The 19529-nt window shown below is 47.7% G+C and overlaps 1 protein-coding gene across 2 annotated transcripts in view; it reads left to right on the forward strand.

The window, feature by feature from the left end:
* dpm1 (dolichyl-phosphate mannosyltransferase subunit 1, catalytic) overlaps positions 1–19529 on the forward strand; it is a 128982-nt gene that overhangs the window by 51803 nt on the left and 57650 nt on the right. Inside the window, exon 6 of one of the 2 annotated variants that reach the window (XM_072514721.1) lies at positions 7230–7325. The exons of the other annotated variant lie outside the window; for it this stretch is intronic. Coding sequence (XP_072370822.1) covers positions 7230–7325 — 96 coding nt within the window. The remainder of the gene's footprint in view (positions 1–7229; positions 7326–19529) is intronic. 2 annotated transcript variants of the gene reach the window in all.

A 19529-nucleotide genomic window follows, 5' to 3' on the forward strand; every position in this document is an offset into this window, starting at 1 on the left:
TGTGAGATGATGCATTTTGGTAGGAAGAACATGGGCAAACAATATAAGATAAGGGGTACAATTCTTAAGGAGTGCAGGAGCAGAGAGACCTGGGTGCATATATGTATTAAAGCAAATTACTGCAGATGCTGGAATCTGAAACGAAAGAGAAAATGCTGGAAAATCTCAGCAGGTTTGGCAGCATCTGTAGGGAGAGAAAAGAGCTAACGTTTTGAGTCCGATGACTATTTGTCAAAGCTAACAGACAGAGAAAGTAGGAAATATTTATACTGTGGAGTGAGAATGAAAGATGGGTCATAGCCACATAAACCCAGGGAAACCAGGTGCTAATGGCCACAGAAACCAAGGGGAAAGAGTGCTAATGGCAGTCCCCATGAGAACAAATGATGTGAAAGGCCAAACAGCAGAGAAACTAACATCAGAGGGTGAACTGTAGATGTGGGGGGAGGGGAAGGGGGAAGCAAAGAGGAGAGAGGGTAAGGAAAGTTGGATAAGATGGGGGAGGGGGGGGGGTTTAAATACATATTAAGAAAGAAATGGTAAACGACAGTTAAAATGAAATGGGATGAAAACAAATGGGTCGAGGTGGGGTAGAGCTAATCATCTGAAGTTGTTGAATTCGATGTTGAGACCGGAAGGCTGTAGCGTGCCTAACCGGAAGATGAGATGTTGTTCCTCCAGTTTCTATTGAGCTTCACTGGAACATTGCAGCAGACCAAGAACAGACATGTGGGCATGGGAGCAGGGTCTTTTGTTAAAATAGCAAGCAACGGGAAGATCAGGGTCCTGAATGAGCATAGACCGAAGATGCTCAGCAAAGCGATCACCCAATCTGTGTTTGGTCTCTCCGATATAGAGGAGACCACATTGGGAGCAGCGAATGCAATAGACCAAATTGGAAGAGATGCAAGTGAAACGCTTAACCTGGAATGAGTGTTTATGCATATATGTATGGATCATTAAAGGTCACAGGACAGTGGAGAGAGCAGTTAATAAGGCATACCATATCCTAGGTTTTATTAATCTTATCTAATCTTTATTAGTGTCACAAGTAGGTTTACATGAACACTGCAATGATTTAATATGGGCAGAGAGTACAAAAGCAAGGACTTTATGCTGAACCTATACAAGACACCAGTTAGATCTCTGCTGGAATGTTGTGTGCACGTCTGGGTGCCATACTATAGGAAGGATGTGAAGGCATTGGAGAGCGGGCAGAAGAGAATGGTCCCAGGGATGAGAAACATCAGGTATGAAATAGATGATAAGGTTGGGACTGTTCTCCTTGGAGAGAAGAAGGCTAAGTGGAGGTATGACAGAGGAGTTCAAAATCATGAGGGGACTAGACAGATTAGATGGTGAGAAACTGTCCCAGCTCATTAAAAGATCAAGAACGAGGGGGCACAGAGATAAAGTGATTTGCAAAAGATGCAAATATGATATGAGAAAAACTTTTTCTCAGTGAGTGGCTTGTGTCTGGAATGTACTGCCTATAAATGTAGTGGAGACAGTTTCCGTAGCTAAAAATTGTAAAACTGTACCATCATTCAGAGTTCATAAGATTGCAAAAAACTGCTGTTGCGTATGGAGTCTGTAGAATAAAGTTTGTACCTCCTAAATTCTTAATCTGCTAAACTTGTGATACTGTGAGTGTTGCATCCATCTATTTCTTACTTTATATACTTGAAACTTGATTTACCTCTGTAAATTATTCCTATTAGATTTAATAACATGTGACTACACAGTTTACATTCCTTAATTGGAAAGTTCCTTCCTCAAGTCTGTCTCCAAATTGCCTTAAGAACAGAAAAAATGGCCTCATTGTTGATCCTCCCTTCCCTATCCATTGGGTGAGGTGGGAAGGAAGGGCTTTTAATTATTTTAAAATGAATGGTCAATGCATCCCTGCCTGCTGCATATGCACCCACAGAGGAAGCAGTGGCATAGTGGTATTGTCACTGGACTAGTAATCCGGAAATAATACTCTGAAGACTGAGGATTTTTACTGAATTTGAATTCAGTAAAAATCCGGAATGAAAAGTCCAGTGACCATGAAACCATTGTCGACTGTCAAAAACACAGCTGTTTATAATCTCCTTACCTGGTCTGGCTCTAGATGTGACTCCAGATCCACAGCAGTCCTCGGGGATGGGCAATAAATGATGACTCATATGGGCGAGGCCCATATCACATGAACAAATAAAACAAATTCTGTTATTATGAGATAGGCTGTGAACCTGATTTAAATTTAATAGTTGCCATCCAGGTTTTTCCCTGATTTCCAGCAGTGAAATGGGAACTCCCTTTTAAAGCACCTTTTGTGGGCTCGCAGGAGCATCATTTCTTCACAGCCTACCTCCTATTGCAGCTCTCTCCACCCCCAAAACAATTAGCCCCTTCCCATGTGCATGAAGATCCACCATGAATCTAAAACATAGCAAGCAAAAGGTAGAATTTGCTCAAGCAGACTGAGAAAAGTTCACCTTTCCCAGACAACCATTAGTACTTTGGTGCGGACATATTTTTGACTGAAAATTTAAATAGAGAGCTGATAGCACAGTGGGCCATCTGCCACTGATTGCAAGTTGTTTGACTTGCTTGCAAAAGGAGGTGAGTATGTGGTATGATGTGTTGTCATTGTAAAGTTATAACTTAAATTCTCAAATGTTACATATTAAATTAACACTAAAATCAGAAGAGATTTGCTTTTCGCTTTTTGAGCTTTTTGCCTTTTGGTACAAAATCTTGGAACTTTCCTCCTGATAGCACTGTGGTTGTTCCTACAATACTCCAAAGATGTGCTGATTAGTTGGATTGGCCATGCTAAAAGTGCCCCTTATTGTCCAAAGATGCACAGGTTAGGTGGGGTTATGAGCAGAGGAAGGGGGAGAGAGGGCATCGGTGGGGTGCTCTTTCAGAGGGTCGTGCAGACGCGATGGGCCAAATGGCCTGCTTTTGCACCTTGGGAATTCTATGATCTGTAGCGGCTCAAGAAGGCAGTTCACCACCAACTTCTCAAGGGCAATTAAGGATGGGTAATAAATGTTGGTCGATCCAGCGATACCTGCATTCCATGAATTAATTTTTAAAAAATTTTGTATGAGTTACCTGTGCTATAGTTAGTGAGGGTGGGTTAGCATCAATAGTAAGAAGGCAGCTTTATAATATTTTGAAAGTTAAAACTTTCAGTAGATTCTAATACATTATTTAGATGTTATCTTAGTTGAGTTTCCTGGATGCGCGAGTGCTTGCCTTTTTGTTTTGTATAGAGTGATTTAATTGGATTGCTTTTGGATGTATAATTTTGTTTCATCATGCTATAACTTGACAGCTTCAGGAAATAGGTGTAGTTGCATACTTTTAAAATTAAGTTGAACACTGCCAACAAATTTGAAAAATGTGGTTGTCCTTCTGCTTTAAGTTGAAAATCCACTTCATCTATTTAGTTATTAATATACAAAAGAGATGCTAAAATAACATTTCAAATGATTGTTTTCAAATCCAAAATGCTGAAATATATTCATTGTTTTTCAGTACAATGAGAAGGTACCTGTGGTAACCCTCACAAGGACCATGGGGGATTGATGATTGTTCTCCCCGTGGGTTTTGTAGAATACGAGTTTCCATAGTGAGTGGGTGGAGGCTCGCCCATCTGGGGCACATTAGCGAGACCTTTAAATGTAGCTCCCAGATCCGGGCGGCAGTTCCCGATCGTCCTTGGCTGGTACGTTTGTATTGTGTTGCCGCGGTAGCGGTTTATTTTCAGTTTAAAATAAACCAGTTTGGCCTTTCACTTCACACTTCCTGGAATTATTACATTGGCGACAAGGATCAGGCATGGAATTCCGAGCAGCCTTTTTGAAATTCCTTCACGACAACTCCAGTAAGAAACAAAGCAAAAAAAACCTGTAAATGCCCCTCTTTGGGAAGCTCGAGCCTTATGATACGGACGTGGAGGATTGGCCCCAATATGCTGAATGCATGCAATACCTCTTCCGTGCCAACGGCATAGAAGAGGATGACAGACATAAAAGTACTTCTTTTGACGGCATGCGGGGTCCTGATGTTTAGCGTTATTAAGAGATTAACTTATCCTGCAGCCCCGACACTAAAACGTTTAATGAGCTTGTGGACCTCGTAAAGAACCATTATGACCTAAAGCCATCCATAACCCTCCAATGTTATCGATTCGGCACAGCTGCAATGAGCTCTGGAGACCCATGACAGAATTTCTGATGAGATTAAGGAAGCTGGCCAAACACTGCAACTAAACTGCACCATCACCCCTAAGGTTGCCCGATAAAGATAACACTCTTGGTCAACAGCCATTCCCTATATATGGAGGTGGATATGGGAGCTTCTGTCATTGGGGAGCAGATCTTCTGGCGTCATCGGGTGGAAACCTTGTCTCTAGACCTGTGAGATGCCAAGGAAACCTTTGAAGGTTATGGGGACCTCTATGACCCCGGTTACCTATGGGCAGCAGATGGCCTGACTCTCGTTCATAGTTGTACGAGGACCAGGACCCAGCCTCTTGGGCAGAGACTGGCTCCAGTGGATCCATCTGGACTGGCTACAAATTCTTTAACTAGGAACCGGTACACTGTAGGAGGTCATTGGCACATACCTAGAGGTATTCCAAGCAGACCTTGGTAAAATAAAAAGAGCAAGGGAAAAGATTTATGTGGACTCCAAAGCCCAACCCAAATATTTTGGGGCATGGCCATCCCATATGCTTTACTTGCCAAAGTAGAGACTAAACTCAAGTGATGAGAGAGCCTCTTGGTAATACAGCCAGCACAGTTCACAGAGTGGGCTGCACCAGTAGTTCTTGTCCTCAAACCCGACAAGTCGTTCCACCTTTGTGGGGACTATAAACTAATGGTTAATAAAGCTTTGCATTAAGGCCTTCGACAGAGTCGAATGGAAGTACCTCAGAGGTATTGGAGCGGTTTGGGCAAGGGACGGGGTTCGCCACGAGGATAAAACTCCTGTACAACGCCCACAAAGCAAACGTTCGGACCAACACCACCAGCTCTAAATAATTCCAGCTGCACAGAGACACAAGGCATGGATGCCCGCTGTCCCCGTTCTTGTTCGCCCTGGCAATCAAACCCTTGTCGATCGCTCTGCGAGACGCGAAAGGGTAGAAGGGCATCCGATGAGGAGGCAGAGAGCACAGAGTTTACTCTATGCGGATGACCTGCTCCTCTAAATCTCGGACCCACAGAATGGCCTGAAAATAATCATGAAGCTCCTGGAAGAGTTTGGGGCCTTCTCGGGCTACAAACTTAACCTGGGCAAGAGTGAGACATTTCCGGTTAACCCAGAGTGGGGAAGGACCAGAGCTGGGAGATCTACCATTCAAAGTAGCTCAAAGCAAATTCCGCTACCTGGGGATCGAGATAGCCCATGACTCGACACGGATACACAAATGGAACCTGACCAGTCTGGCGCAGGAAGTTAAAAAGAATCTACAGAGATGGGATGCACTCCCGCTTTCCCTGGCGGGGAGGGTGCAGACGATCAAGATGAATGTGCTGCCAAGGTAGTTGTTCCTGTTCAGATCCATACCGATCTTCATCCCCAAGGCCTTTTTCCAAGGGACAGACAAAATGATCATGACGTTTAGGGGGACCCAAGATCCCCAAAGGAGAAGAAACATAGTCGGCCTGGCCTTTCCAAACCTGCAATACTACTGCTGGGCAGCCACAGCCGAGAGGGTGAGAGGATGGATACTACAACCAAATTCAAGGGGTGAGGCTGGAGGAGTCCTGCTGCAAGGGAACGACCTTCTGAGCGATCGCCACGGTAGTGTCCGTCCATTCCCCCACCCCGGCAAAATACACATCCTGACCAGTTGTGGTAGCCACATTGAAGACATGGAACCAAATGAGACAACATTTTGATTTAACCGAGATGTCCTCCATAGCCCCCATCTGCGGTAACTACAAATTCCCCGCTGCCACCTTTAAGAAATGAAGACAGGACAGGGGCACACTAGCGGTCAGGGACTTTTACATGGGGGACAGACTCGCAACCCTAGACGAACTAATGGAAGAACTGAAGCTACCTAAAGGACAGGAGTTCCTACATATCAAGAACTTTCTCCGCAAGGAGACGACAAGATACCCTCGGGCCCCGAGAGACACTTTGCTGGAGGAAGTACTGGCACGGACAGTAGGGACAAGGGTAACTGGGACATTTACCAAAGACTTCTGGAAAGGGCAAGAACACCATTAGATGGGGCAATGGGAAGACGAACCCGGAACGGAAGTAGGATGGGGACTCTGGAGCGAAGCATTAAGGAACCCCACTCCTCCTATGCAAGGCTAAACTTCAACCAGTTTTAAGTGGTGCACAGAGCACATCTAACCCGAATGAACAGGTTTTTCCCAGAGGTGGAGGACAAATGTGAACGGTGCCTGAGAGGCCTGGCCAACCACACCCACATGTTCTGGGCCTGCCAAGACTTGACAGGTTCTGGACAACGATTTTTGAGACGATGTCCAAGGTTTTGGGGGCAAGGGTGGAGCCGTGCCAGAGAGTGCACGGATAACAGCAGGAAATACAAAATGAAGGGAAGAAATATAACAATACGACACTCCGGGCAAAAGATGGGGCCAGGAGGGAGCCCGACTATCAACGGAGGGGAGGGGGGAACAAGGAAAGGAGGAGGGCCGATAAAAGGGGTACGTCTAAACTTGTATATAAGAAACATCATACTCTGTAAATATTATGTTCTTTATATGTCAATTTGTCAAACTGTTAAAATTAGAAAATGCCAATAAAAATATTATTTTAACAAATAAAGCCTCACATTTAGATCGGTACCCCATGCCACGCATAGAAGATCTATATGCCAAACTGGCAGCGAGTCAAATCTTCACCAAACTAGATCTGAGCGATGCCTACCTCCAGCTAGAATTAGATGAGTTATCCAGGAAGTAAGTGATGATTGACAGCCATAAGGTTTACACGATTGTACAAACCTGCCCTTCGGAGTCTCATCGGCATTTTTTATTGACTTTTCACTCCGCCCCTCCTGGAATTATTGCAGTACCTTTTTGGGAAATTGGAGGCAGTAGCTATTGAGAAGGTTAAAATGAAAAGATACAAATGTATTTTCCACATAATGACTTTGTTTTGAGCTTTATGTTTCAGAAACATCGAGCTGTCTTGTAAATATGAATGTAATCATGTTTTTAAAAAATATATAAACATTACAGAAAACAAAAGGAAGGAAATTATGATGTAGTGTCTGGTACTCGTTATAGAGGGGACGGTGGAGTCTTTGGCTGGGATCTGAGACGAAAACTCATCAGGTATGAAGCACACATCATACATACTATTGATGTCTACCTAAAAGAGTGATTGCAGCACTAGTGAAACAGTATTGTAATTTGGTTCGAAGATTAATTGAGTTTTATTTTAGATTTTGATTCCAGCAGTTTCCACAGAAAATAGTTGTGGCGTTTTCTGTTTCAGTTCCACTTTGATCAACCTCAGCTACCCAAAACAGGAAGTGACATTGGTCAAGGGGGCATTGGTGGTCAAATGATGCCAATAGAAATATTGTAATGCTGAATATATACTCCTTTAAATTGTTGCCATTACATTTCTTCTGAAGTCCTGGATTATCCTACCTCCAATATTGTCAAGGTCAAGGAATTATCATCAAGGTAATCAAAGCATTTGTCTCAGTTGGTTTTACTTAAAATTACATAGAATGTGTACAGCACATAAACAGGCCATTCAGTCCACCTGCTGAGTGCAGGTGCTTTTGCTGTGAATGGGACCCCAACACACATCTTCATCTAATCTTATCAACATCTAATCTTATTGCCTTCCTATGCTTATTCTTCCCCTCAAATTTATCTATGCTGTTCACCTCAGCTATTCCTTATGGTATCAAATTCCACATGCGAACAGCTCGGTGTAAAGAACTTTCTCATGAAATTCTCTCTAGTTTTGTTAGTGACTCTTATATTTATGATCCTTAGTTTTTGTCTCCCCAGAAATGGAAACTACTTCTCTGTATATAATCATCAAATACTTTCATAATTTTAAAGACCTCCACCAGGTCTGAGAAAAGTGCACTAGCCTAGCCTGTTCAGTCTTTCCTGATGGTTATAACCTCTCTGTTCTTTTAAATATATTTCTCCATATCATTTTTATATATGAAGACCAGAGTTGTGCACTATAGGTTAGAGAGGTTGGTGATAGAGAGAGGCCTCAACGCAACTTCTTTTTGTGCCTGGTGTCAGTTGTAACTCAGCTTTTAGCACAAGTTGTCGGTTCAAATCCCATTCAAGACATGCGCACAATAATCAGGACTGACACCACAGGCATTTGACAAGGTTCCACATGACAAACTAGGACAAAAACTAAAATCACATGGGATTCAGGGCAGGCTGGCTAGATGGATACAGAACTGGCTTGGTTATAGATGACAGAGTAGACGTGGAAGGGTGGTTTTCAGAATGGAGATCTAGTGGCGTTTCCTAGGGATCAGTGTTGGGACCCCTCTTGTTTGTAGTGTGTATAAAGATAAATATATATGATCTGGAGGAAAATGTGGAAGTCTGAGTAGGTTTGTGGATGACATGAAGATTGGCGGAGTGCCAAAGATTGTCAGAGGATACAACAGGATATAGACGGATTGGAGACTTGGGCACAGATATCGCAGATGGAGTTTAATCCAGACAAATGCGAGGTGATGCATTTTGGAGGATCAAATCTAGGTATGAATTATACAGTAAATGGCAGAACCCTTAGGAAAATTAACATATAGAGGGATCTGGGCTTGCAGGTCCACAGTTTCCTAAAAATGGCAACACAGAAGGCCAAGGTGATTAATCTCATAGAATTTACAGTGCAGAAGGAGGCTATTTGGCGCCCATCGAGTCTGCACCGGCCCTTACATAGAGCACCCTACTGAAGCCCATGTATCTACCCTATCCTCATAACCCAGTAACCCCCACCTAACATTTTTCGGACACTAAGGGCAATTTAACATGGCCAATCCACCTAACCCGCACATCTTTGGACTGTGGGAGGAAACCGGAGCACCTGGAGGAAACCCACGCAGACACGGGGAGAACGTGCAGACTCTGCACAGACAGCGACCCAGCCGGGAATCAAACCTGGGACCCTGGAGCTGTGAAGCAACTGTGCTAACCACTATGCTGCCGTGCTGCCCACCACTATGCTGCCGTGCTGCCCACCACTATGCTACCGTGCTGCCCTTTAAGAAGGCATATGGCATGCTTGCCTTCATCAGCCGTTGCATTGAGTACAGCAGTTGGGAAATCATGTTGCAGCTGCTTAAAACCTTGGCTACGCCGCATTTGGAGTATTGCATGCCGTTCTGGTCACCACATTATCAGAAGGACGTGGAAGCTTTGGAGAGAGTGCAAAGACGGTTCACCAGGATGTTGCCTGGTCTCGTCTGTGTTGGTTATGAGGAGAGGTTGAATAAACTAGGATTGTTTTCACTGGAAAGACGGAGGCTGAGGGGAAACCTCTTGATGGAGGTCTACAAAATTATGAGAGGCATAGACAGGGTGGATAGTCAAGAGGCTTTTTCCAAGGGTGGAAGTGTCAATTGCAAGGGGACACAGGTTCAAGGAGAGAGGGGGAAAATTTATGGGATATGTGCGGGGTAAGTTTTTCATGCAGAGAGTAGTGGGTGCCTGGAAATCACTGCCAGAGAATGTGGTGGAAGTAGGCACATTAGCAACATTTAGGGAGCATCTGGATGGGTACATGAATAGGGTAGAAATAGAGGAATATGAACTAAGTAAGGGCAGAAGATTTAGTTTTTAGTCAGGACATTACGATCAGCTCAGGTTTGAAGGGCCTGTTCCTGTGCTGTAAAGTTTCTCTGTTGTTTGTTCCACAGAACAGTACTGAGGGAGCGCTGCACTGTTGGGGGGTGCTGACTTTGAATAAGACATTAGACTGAGGCTAAATTGGGGGAAGGCTAATTATAACAATATCAGGCGGGAACTGAAGAACATAGATTGGGGGCGGATGTTTGAGGGTAAATCAACATCTGAAATGTAGGAGGCTTTCAAATGTCAGTTGAAAGGCATTCAGGACCGGCATGTTCCTGTGAGGAAGAAGGATAAATATGGCAAATTTCGCGATCCTTGGATAGCGAGAGATATAGGCCTCGTTAAAAAGAAAAAGGAGGCATTTGTCAGGGCTAGAAGGCTGGGAACAAACAAAGTCTGTGTGGAATATAAGGAAAGTAGGAAGGAACTTAAGCAAGGAGTCAGGAGAGCTAAAAGGGGTCACGAGAAGTCATTGGCATATTGGGTTAAGGAAAATCCCAAGGCTTTTTACACGTGCATAAAAAGCAAGAGGGTAGCTAGGTAAATGGTTGGCCCACTAAAGGGCAGGGGAGGGAATCTATGTGTGGAGCCAGAGGAAATGGGCGAGGTACTAAATTAATACTTTGCATCAGTGTTCACCAAAGAGAAGGAATTGGTGGACGTTGGGTCTGGCGAAGGGTGTGTAGATAGCCTGGGTCACATTGAGATCCAAAAAGGCGAGGTGTTGGGCGTCTTGACAAATATTAAGGTGGATAAGTCCCCAGAGCCTGATGGGATCTACCCCAGAATACTGAAGGAGGCAGGAGAGGAAATTGCTGAGGCCTTGACAGAAATCTTTGGATCCTCACTGTCTTCAGGTGATGTCCCAGAGGACTGGAGAATAGCCAATGTTGTTCCTTTGTTTAAGAAGGATAGCAAAGATAATCCAGGGAACTACAGGCCGGTGAGCCTTACGTCAGTGGTAGGGAAATTACTGGAGAGAATTCTTCGAGACAGGAACTTCTCCCATTTGGAAGCAAGGGGTCATATTAGCGAGAGGCAGCACGGTTTTGTGAAGGGGAGGTCGTGTCTCACTAACTTGATCAAGTTTTTCGAGGAGGTCACAAAGATGATTGATGCAGTTAGGGGAGTGGATGTTGTCTATATGGACTTCAGTAAGGCCTTTGACAAGGTCCCTCATGGCAGACTGGTACAAAAGGTGAAGTCACACGGGATCAGAGGTGAGCTGGCAAGATGGATACAGAACTGGCTAGGTCATAGAAGGCCGAGAGTAGCAGCGAGAGGGTGCTTTTCTGATTGGAGGGCTGTGACCAGCGGTGTTCCGCAGGGATCAGTGCTGGGACCTTTGCTGTTCGAAGTACATATAAATGATTTGGAGGAAAATGTAACTCTTCTGATTAGTAAGTTTGCAGACGACACAAAGGTTGGTGGAATTGCGGATAGCGATGAGGACTGTCAGAGAATACAGCAGGATTTAGATCGTTTGGAGACTTGGGCGGCGAGATGGCAGATGGAATTTAATTCAGACAAATGTGAGGTGATGCATTTTGGAAGGTCTAATACAGGTAGGGAATACACAGTGAATGGTAGAACCATCAAGAGTATTGACAGTCAGAGAGATCTTTGTGTAAAGGTCCACAGGTCACTGAAAGGGGCAGCACAGGTGAAGAAGGTAGTCAAGAAGGCATACGGATTGGCCGGGGCATTGAGTATAAAAATTGGCAAGTCATGCTGCAGCTGTATAGAACCTTAGTTAGGCCACACTTGGAGTATAGTGTTCAATTCTGGTCGCCACACTACCAGAAGGATGTGGAGGCTTTAGAGAGGGTGCAGAAGAGATTCACCAGGTTGTTGCCTGGTATGGAAGGCATTAGCTATGAGGAGAGGTTGAATAAACTTGGTTTGTTCTCACTGGAACAAAGAAGGTTGAGGGGCAACCTGATAGAGGTCTACAAAACTCTGAGAGGCATTGACAGAGTAGCAGTCAATATGATACTTTCTTAATCCTAATTATGTGTATACTTTCAGAGTCGCCAGGTATCTCTCGATACCGCCACTAGGTTCAACCCGAATACCGATCAAAGAGCCAATACACCAGTTAGTTAGTTCAAAGTCAATACTATTTATTTACACACAGTAAGATCTATTCATGCACAATAATACTACAAATTAAACTATCTCTATCACTAACACCTATACTTAACTTCGGGTGCCCACTTAGTCAGAAGAACAATGTTCGGATCTGAGGCTGTTGGGTTCGAAGAGGTAACAGGAGTACAGCTAAGGTCGTCCGACTGGTAGCGAGCTTTGACCTTGAACTTACTTGCTTCTGGTGATGCTGGTGGATGGGTCTCTCCGCTTGAGAGCCGAATCCAAGAGACTGAATCTCTGGTGGGGGTTCCTTCTTATACTTGGAGGGGCTTCGCGCGCTTTTAGGCGGGCCTTAAACTTGGACCCAATTAATTGGGCAGCTTCTTGATCATTGACGTCGATCTAAATCAATAAAGGGGCGGGTGCCTTGATGGCTGAGCATGTCCTAGGTGGCCGTTGGCCTTGCTTTGTTTGTGTCTTTTGGTTGGGGTAGTGGCACCGGGATGTCTGAGACAGTATCAGCTACCTGAGCATTAGTCCTTTGTTCCTCAGAGATGGGCCATCAATATGTAAATCGACCAAGAGTTTAGATTCCGTCTGCTGACTGCTTTCCAAATAAACATTCGGGCTCTGTGCCTGCGTGTTGCTTTGCATTATCCATATTTCCCTATCGTCTCTGTGAGTGTCCATTTTGTGTTCTGAAAGTGACCACCCCAGATGGCTACACTCCCTCCTTGTGATCCTCAGCGTGAAGGATCACATTACTGAGTCTTTGTTCTCTGCCTAAGTCGAGCACCCGCAATCAACGATAGGATCTATTCTATTCTGTCCTATGGATTGGAACTTTTACCGAAATTGCTTTATATACATCACATTATTATAATATTCTAAGGGGCGCTATGACATTCAGGCATGCATTACAATTAAAACTCGGGAACCTCTAACTATTCCTCTCTAAACTATCCTTAGTCTATTAAAAGAATTTACAACTGTATAAACTATACAATAGCAGCATTACATGTCTCTGTATCTTGGCGGTCAAGTACAGAATTTCACATCTTTATTAGAACAAAACAAAAAATTAGTCGATGCACTTTATTCACTTAAAGCGAGTGGGGGGTTTGCTTCAGTCCGAAAATAGGGGGTCTGAGGGTATATACTGGAGTGCGGGGAGGCTTTCCTTCGCCATTTCCTAAGTCTCAGTGTCTGGATGACACTGTAGAGTATCGATATGACTAACAGGTCTTCCACGATGTAGGACAGGGAATACCACGTGATAAATTTGTCACACCAGGTTGGTGTATCAGTGGCTGTCTCTGGGTGTGGTGTATGGCAGGGATGGGAAACATTCACGGCCTGTGGGGTAGGGGTCAGAGGGGGGGCGCGTCCGCGCGCAACGGTAGTGATCCCACGAAGATCCAAATGTAGATCATGATGTCTGACTTCATGTTGTCTTTTTCCTTCTTGGTCTTCCTTTGTCATCTGTTGTTCTGGATTTCCTGTGGACACAAGCATACTATCTGTTATTAACTTATTTAAGATCTCGTATGTCTGTCTGTCTGTCCTTTTATTATCAATTGCCCATTAGAATTGTCACCATATGTGACTGCCTCACAATTTTTTTTTTAAACCAAATATTTTGTGGACAAGACATGCGAAAGAAAATACTGTCACAGCGCGAGCAGTCACGCAGCCTGTGTGAGCGATGTGGTGAGTGTACCATCCAAGTGTTTGAGGATGTAAATAGCATATGGGAGAGCAACCTAAGGGTCGCCGGAAACAAACAAACTAGTTTTGAACCAAAAGTTCCGAATGGGCCGCGGCGGGGAATGAATGGGTGGAATCCCCGGGTAGGACAGTGACCAGTGCCGTAAGTGCACGACCCAAGCATAGCTGACCAGATGGGGGTCCTCAGGCAGGGCAATGACCAGTGCCGTTACTCGACTGCCTGAGCGACCAGACAAGAACGGAAAGAATTTGTGTCCGTCGTGGATACTGCCTCTTATGATTACCTTCGAATCAGAAGAGTAGCTATGAGTGGGTGTCTGCCGACAAACTAGTTCCTTTAACTGCCAGTGGGTGTTAAAAGAGTTGTGGCGTGGGGCCATGAATAAACTTTAAGTACACAAACAAACATTCAACATTTAAAAGTAACGAACTAATATAACAAAATCAGGCAGGCTCCATCAGAAGGACACCGTAAATCTCCATCGGTTCCTTTTTACCATCAACTGGATACCTCATTGCTCCACAGCGAACAGAGTCGCAAAGGGGCTCGTCTGGTGGGAGTCAGACTCTCGGTCATCATCTTCTCCCGGTTGCCATATTCGTGACTGGAGTAGCTGTGCCAAAGCTGCCTGGGGCGAAGTGGAGTCCATCTCATCATTCCGGGTGAGTCTGTAAGAATTGTCGCGGTGCCAATGTTTTGTGTCGAGGTTGGAGGTGGTAGGGGGCAATCCATAGTCGTCGGGCAGTGGGTCCGGATCAGGGGCTTTTATGTACGTGGTCTCAAAGGGGTTGAACGAATCTTGTTCAGAGTCGCTGGGAGTGGGGCCTGGTGCAGGAGTGTAATCGTGTTGCGGTGCCATGGGGCTGTCGCTGTCGGTGCTGGTTGAATGAAGGGAAAGGCGGAGTCGTGCCTCTGGGGGTGGGGTCGCAGTAGTGTCTGAGGATGGGTTGGACTGGTTGGGGGAGGGTAGGAATAGATCATCCGTGGGCGGGGCGTGTTCATCTGCTGCTGCAAGTGAGATGTAGTGTAAGTGGTTGTTCTGTGTGCCATGAGCCTTAGGCTGGTTTATGTGAAACCATCCTGACTTGCCATTGGGATAAGTGATCTTTTAAACGGAGGGGCTTACATTATCTGAAATGGAGTAGGGTCCTGCGAATTTGGGGGAAAGAAATGAACTGGGGTTGTATAGGGATAGCCTGACCTGCTGCCCCACTGAAAATTCTGTGGCGTGTATTGTCTTGTCAAAGCAAACTTTACTTTGCTTCTTTCATGTCTCAAGCCTAACAGCTGCGGCGAGCTGGGCTGCTTTTACATTATCGAGAATCTGCTGTACTGCTTTGTCATGGGTGAGGGCGGTGACTGTGGGGCTGGCCAAATCAAGTCCTAACAAGTATTCTGCCCCCTTCATGGGTTGTCCGGTCATGAGGGTGTGGGGGGTGTACCCCGTCGACGTGGATACCGTGTTCCTTATGAACATCGGTGCAAAGGGGAGAACTGTGACCCATGTGGTATTGTGCTGTTGCACCATTTTCCTGAGGGTTGCCCCCACAACAAGAAAAAAGAAGCAAAAACACAACAATCAGAAATTATACATTGGATTTCCCCCATATACAATAACCCCCCCATATAACATTTAAAAGCACAAAATAGGGGAAACCCCCCCCCCACCTTCACCCAAACGCCACCCCAAAAGAACCCCCCCCCCCAACCCCTGGGCTGCTGCTGACCTCCTAACGCTCTGCGAGATAATCTAGGAACGGTTGCCACCGCCTGAGGAACCCCTGCACAGACCCTCGCAAGGCAAACTTTATCCTCTCCAGCTTAATGAACCCTGCCATGTCATTGATCCAAGCTTCCACACTAGGGGGCTTCGCATCTTTCCATAGTAGCAAAATCCTCCACCGGGCTACCAGGGACGCAAAGGCCAGAATACCGGCCTCTTTCGCCTCCTGCACTCCCGGCTCGTCTGATACCCCAAATAATGCCAATCCCCAGCTCGGCTTGAGCCGGGCGTTCACCATCTTGGACATAGTCCTCGCAACACCCCTCCAAAACCCATTCAGCGCCGGACACGACCAGAACATATGGACGTGATTTGCCGGGTCCCGAGCACCTCCCACATCTGTCCTCCACCCCAAAGAAACCACTCAACCTCGCCCCTGTCACATGCGCTCTGTGAGTAACTTTGAACTGTATTAGGCTGAGCCTGGTGCAAGAGAAGGAAGAATTAACCCTACTCAGGGCATCAGCCCACTCATTTATCTCCTCCCCAAGCTCCTCCTCCCACTTGCCCTTTAACTCCTCCACCAAGGCCACCTCCTCTTCCTTCAGCTCCTGGTAAATCGCCGAAACCTTGCCTTCTCCAACCCATACACCCAAAATTACCCTGGCCTGAATCCCACGTACATGTACCTGAAAGCGTTTCCCGGGGGTAGCCCAAACTTCTTCTCTAGCGCCCCAGGCTCGCAAACGTCCCATCGATGAACAGGTCCCCCATTCTTCTAATCCCTGCCCGATGCCAGCTCCGAAACCCCCCATCCATCCTTCCCGGGACGAACCGATGATTCTCCTGAATCGGTGACCAAACCGAGGCTCCCACCTCGCCCCTGTGTCGCCTCCACTGCCCCCAGATCTTCAGCGTCGCTGCCACCACCGAACTCGTGGTGTACCTTGTCGGCGTGAGCAGCAGCGGTGCCGTCACCAGCGCCCTCAGGCTTGTGCCCACACAAGACGCCATCTCGAGCCTCTTCCACGCCACCCCCTCTCCCTCCATTACCCACTTACGGATCATCGCCACATTGGCAGCCCAATAATAGCCACACACATTCGGCAGTGCCAGCCCCCCCCCCCCCCTATCCCTGCTACGCTCCAGAAACACACTCTTCACCCTCGGGGTCTTATTCACCCACACAAATCCCATGATGCTCCTGCTTACCCGTTTGAAAAAGGCCTTGGGGATCAAAATGAGAAGGCACTGGAACACAAAGAGGAACCTCGGGAGGACCGTCATTTTGACCGATTGCACCCTACCCGCTAGTGAGAGTGGCAGCATATCCCATCTTTTAAAATCCTCCTCCATCTGCTCCACCAACCGCGTCAAATTGAGCTTGTGCAGGGCCCCCCAGCTCCTAGCTACTTGGATCCCTTGGTACCGAAAACTCCTTTCCGCCCTCTTCAGCGGTAGCTCGTCTATCCCTCTTCCCTGGTCCCCTGAATGCACCACAAAGAGCTCACTCTTCCCTACGTTGAGTTTATTCCCCAAAAAGTCCCATAACTCCCTAAGGATCCGCATGACCTCCGCCATCCCCTCCACTGTATCCGCAACATACAACAACAGGTCATCGGCATACAACGACACCCGGTGTTCCCCTCTCTCCCCCGGACCAATCCCCTCCATTTCCTAGATTCCCTCAGTGCCATGGCCAGTGGCTCAATTGCCAGTGCAAATAACAAGGGAGATAGGGGGCACCCCTGCCTCGTCCCCCGGTACAGCCGAAAGTACTCCGACCTCCGCCGGTTCGTAGCCACACTCGCCACCGGGGCTTTATATAGCAGCCTGACCCAACTGATGAACCCCTCTACGAACCCAAACCTCCGCAACACTTCCCAAAGATACTCCCACTCTACCCGATCAAAGGCCTTCTCCGCGTCCATAGCTGCCACTACCTCCGCTTCCCCCTCCATCAAGGGCATCATAATCACATTGAGGAGCCTCCGCACATTTATATTTAGCTGCCTACCCTTCACAAATCCCGTCTGGCCCTCATGAATCACCCCCGGGACACAGTCCTCAATTCTCGTAGCCAGCACCTTCGCCAGCAACTTAGCGTCAACATTGAGGAGCAAGATCGGTCTATACAACCCACATTGCAATGGGTCCTTGCCCCGCTTCAAGATCAAAGAAATCAGCGCCCCGGACATTGTCGGGGGCAAGTTCCCCCCTCCCTCGCCTTATTAAAAGTCCTCACTAGCAACGGGCCCAGCAGGTCCACGTATTTCCTGTAAAATTCAACCGGGAACCCATCTGGCCCCGGGTCCTTCCCCGCCTGCATGCTCCCCAATCCTTTAACCAGCTCCTCCAGCCCAATCGGCGTCCCCAAACCAGCCACCTCCTCCTCCTCCACCCTCGGGAACCTCAGCTAATCCAGGAATCGTCGCATCCCCTCCTCCCACGCTGGGGGCTCAGACCTGTACAGATCCCCATAGAAGTCCCTAAATACTCTGTTTATTCTCACCGCACTCCGCACCGTATTCCCCCCTCTATCCTTGACTCCACCAATCTCCCTCGCTGCCTCCCTCTTACGAAGCTGATGTGCCAGCATCCGACTCGCCTTCTCCCCATACTCATACGCCCCCCCCCCCCCCCCCCCCCCCCCCCCCCCCGCGCTTTCCTCCACTGCGCCTCTACTTTCCCCGTGGTCAACAGGTCGAATTCCGTCTGGAGTTCCGTCGCTCCCTAAGTAGCCCCTCCTCGGGGGCCTCTGCAAACTACCCCCACCTGCACCTCCCAGTTGTCGTTGGCCTCCAAGTATCTTTCAATACGCCCCCGCCCGCACACCCCCTCATCCGCCAACAGTCCCACATCGAGGCGCCACAGCGGGCGCTGGTCCCTCTCCCCAACTCCAGCTCCACCCAATGCGGGGCGTGGTCCGAGGTGGCTATGGCTGAATATTCTGTTCCCTCCACTTTCGGGATTAGTGCCCTACTCCCATTATCAATCTTCCTACCTCCAGATCCTGAATCCGACCCAGCATGCGTTTCATAAATCCGGCATCATCCCAATTCGGGGCATATACGTTAACCAGTACCACCCGCACCCCCTGCAACCTACCACTCACCATCACATATCGACCTTCATTCTCCACTACAATATTCAGTGCCTTGAACGACACCCGCTTCCCCACCAGTATTGCAACCCCTCTATTCTTCGCATCCAGCCCTGAATGAAAGACCTGCCCTACCCATCCCTTTCTCAGCCTAACCTGATCTGCCACCTTCAGATGTGTCTCCTGGAGCATAACCACGTCTGCTTCAGTCCCTTTAAGTGCGCGAACACCCGGGCCCTCTTGACCGGCCTGTTCAGTCCCCTCACATTCCAAGTTATCAGCCGGATCGGGGGGCTACCCCCCACCCCACCCCCGCCGCCGACTAGCCATCTCCTTTTCTAGGCCAGTCACGTGCCCACGCCTCCCGCACCCTCCAGTCCCCCAGGCGGCGGACTCCCGCCCCGACTACACCTCCTACTTCCAGCTCCCCTTTGGCCAATGCAGCAGCAACCCATCCCCCCCCCCCCCTCCCCAAGATCCTCATCTCGCCATTTTGCTCCCCCCATGACACTCCCGTAAGTCTGCTGACCCCGGCCTCTGCCATTCCATCAACCCCCCAGTGTGAGAATCCCCCCACCCCTTGGCAGTCAGTGTGCGCTCCTCTCCAGCACCGCGCCCCCCCCCCCCCCCCGGACCTGCCCCCATCCTTCCCTAACGCGGGAAAAAAAAACGCGCTTTCCTGAACCGGCCCCGCCCCCTCTGGCGCAGCTCCTTTTTGCAGCCTTACCCCAACTCCTCATCCCCGGGCCTCCACCCCCCCCCTCTTCCTCCACGGGGCCCTGCCCCTCCAACACCCCCACATCACACCCCCACATCACGCCCACACACTCCCACAGCCCCCACATCAAATCCACTCACCCATCCCCACCCAGCACCAAAACAAAAAGAACATTCCCCAAATGCAGTAAACACAGTAAACATCCCCCCCACGACAAACCCTCAGTTTGAGTCCAACTTTTCAGTCTGGATAAAGCTCCAAGCCTCATCAGGCATTTCAAAATAGTGGTGCTGGTCTTGGAACGTGACCCACAATCGCGCTGGCTG

Source organism: Scyliorhinus torazame, chromosome 8 (assembly GCF_047496885.1).
Source record: "Scyliorhinus torazame isolate Kashiwa2021f chromosome 8, sScyTor2.1, whole genome shotgun sequence".
Lineage (NCBI taxonomy): Eukaryota > Metazoa > Chordata > Chondrichthyes > Carcharhiniformes > Scyliorhinidae > Scyliorhinus > Scyliorhinus torazame.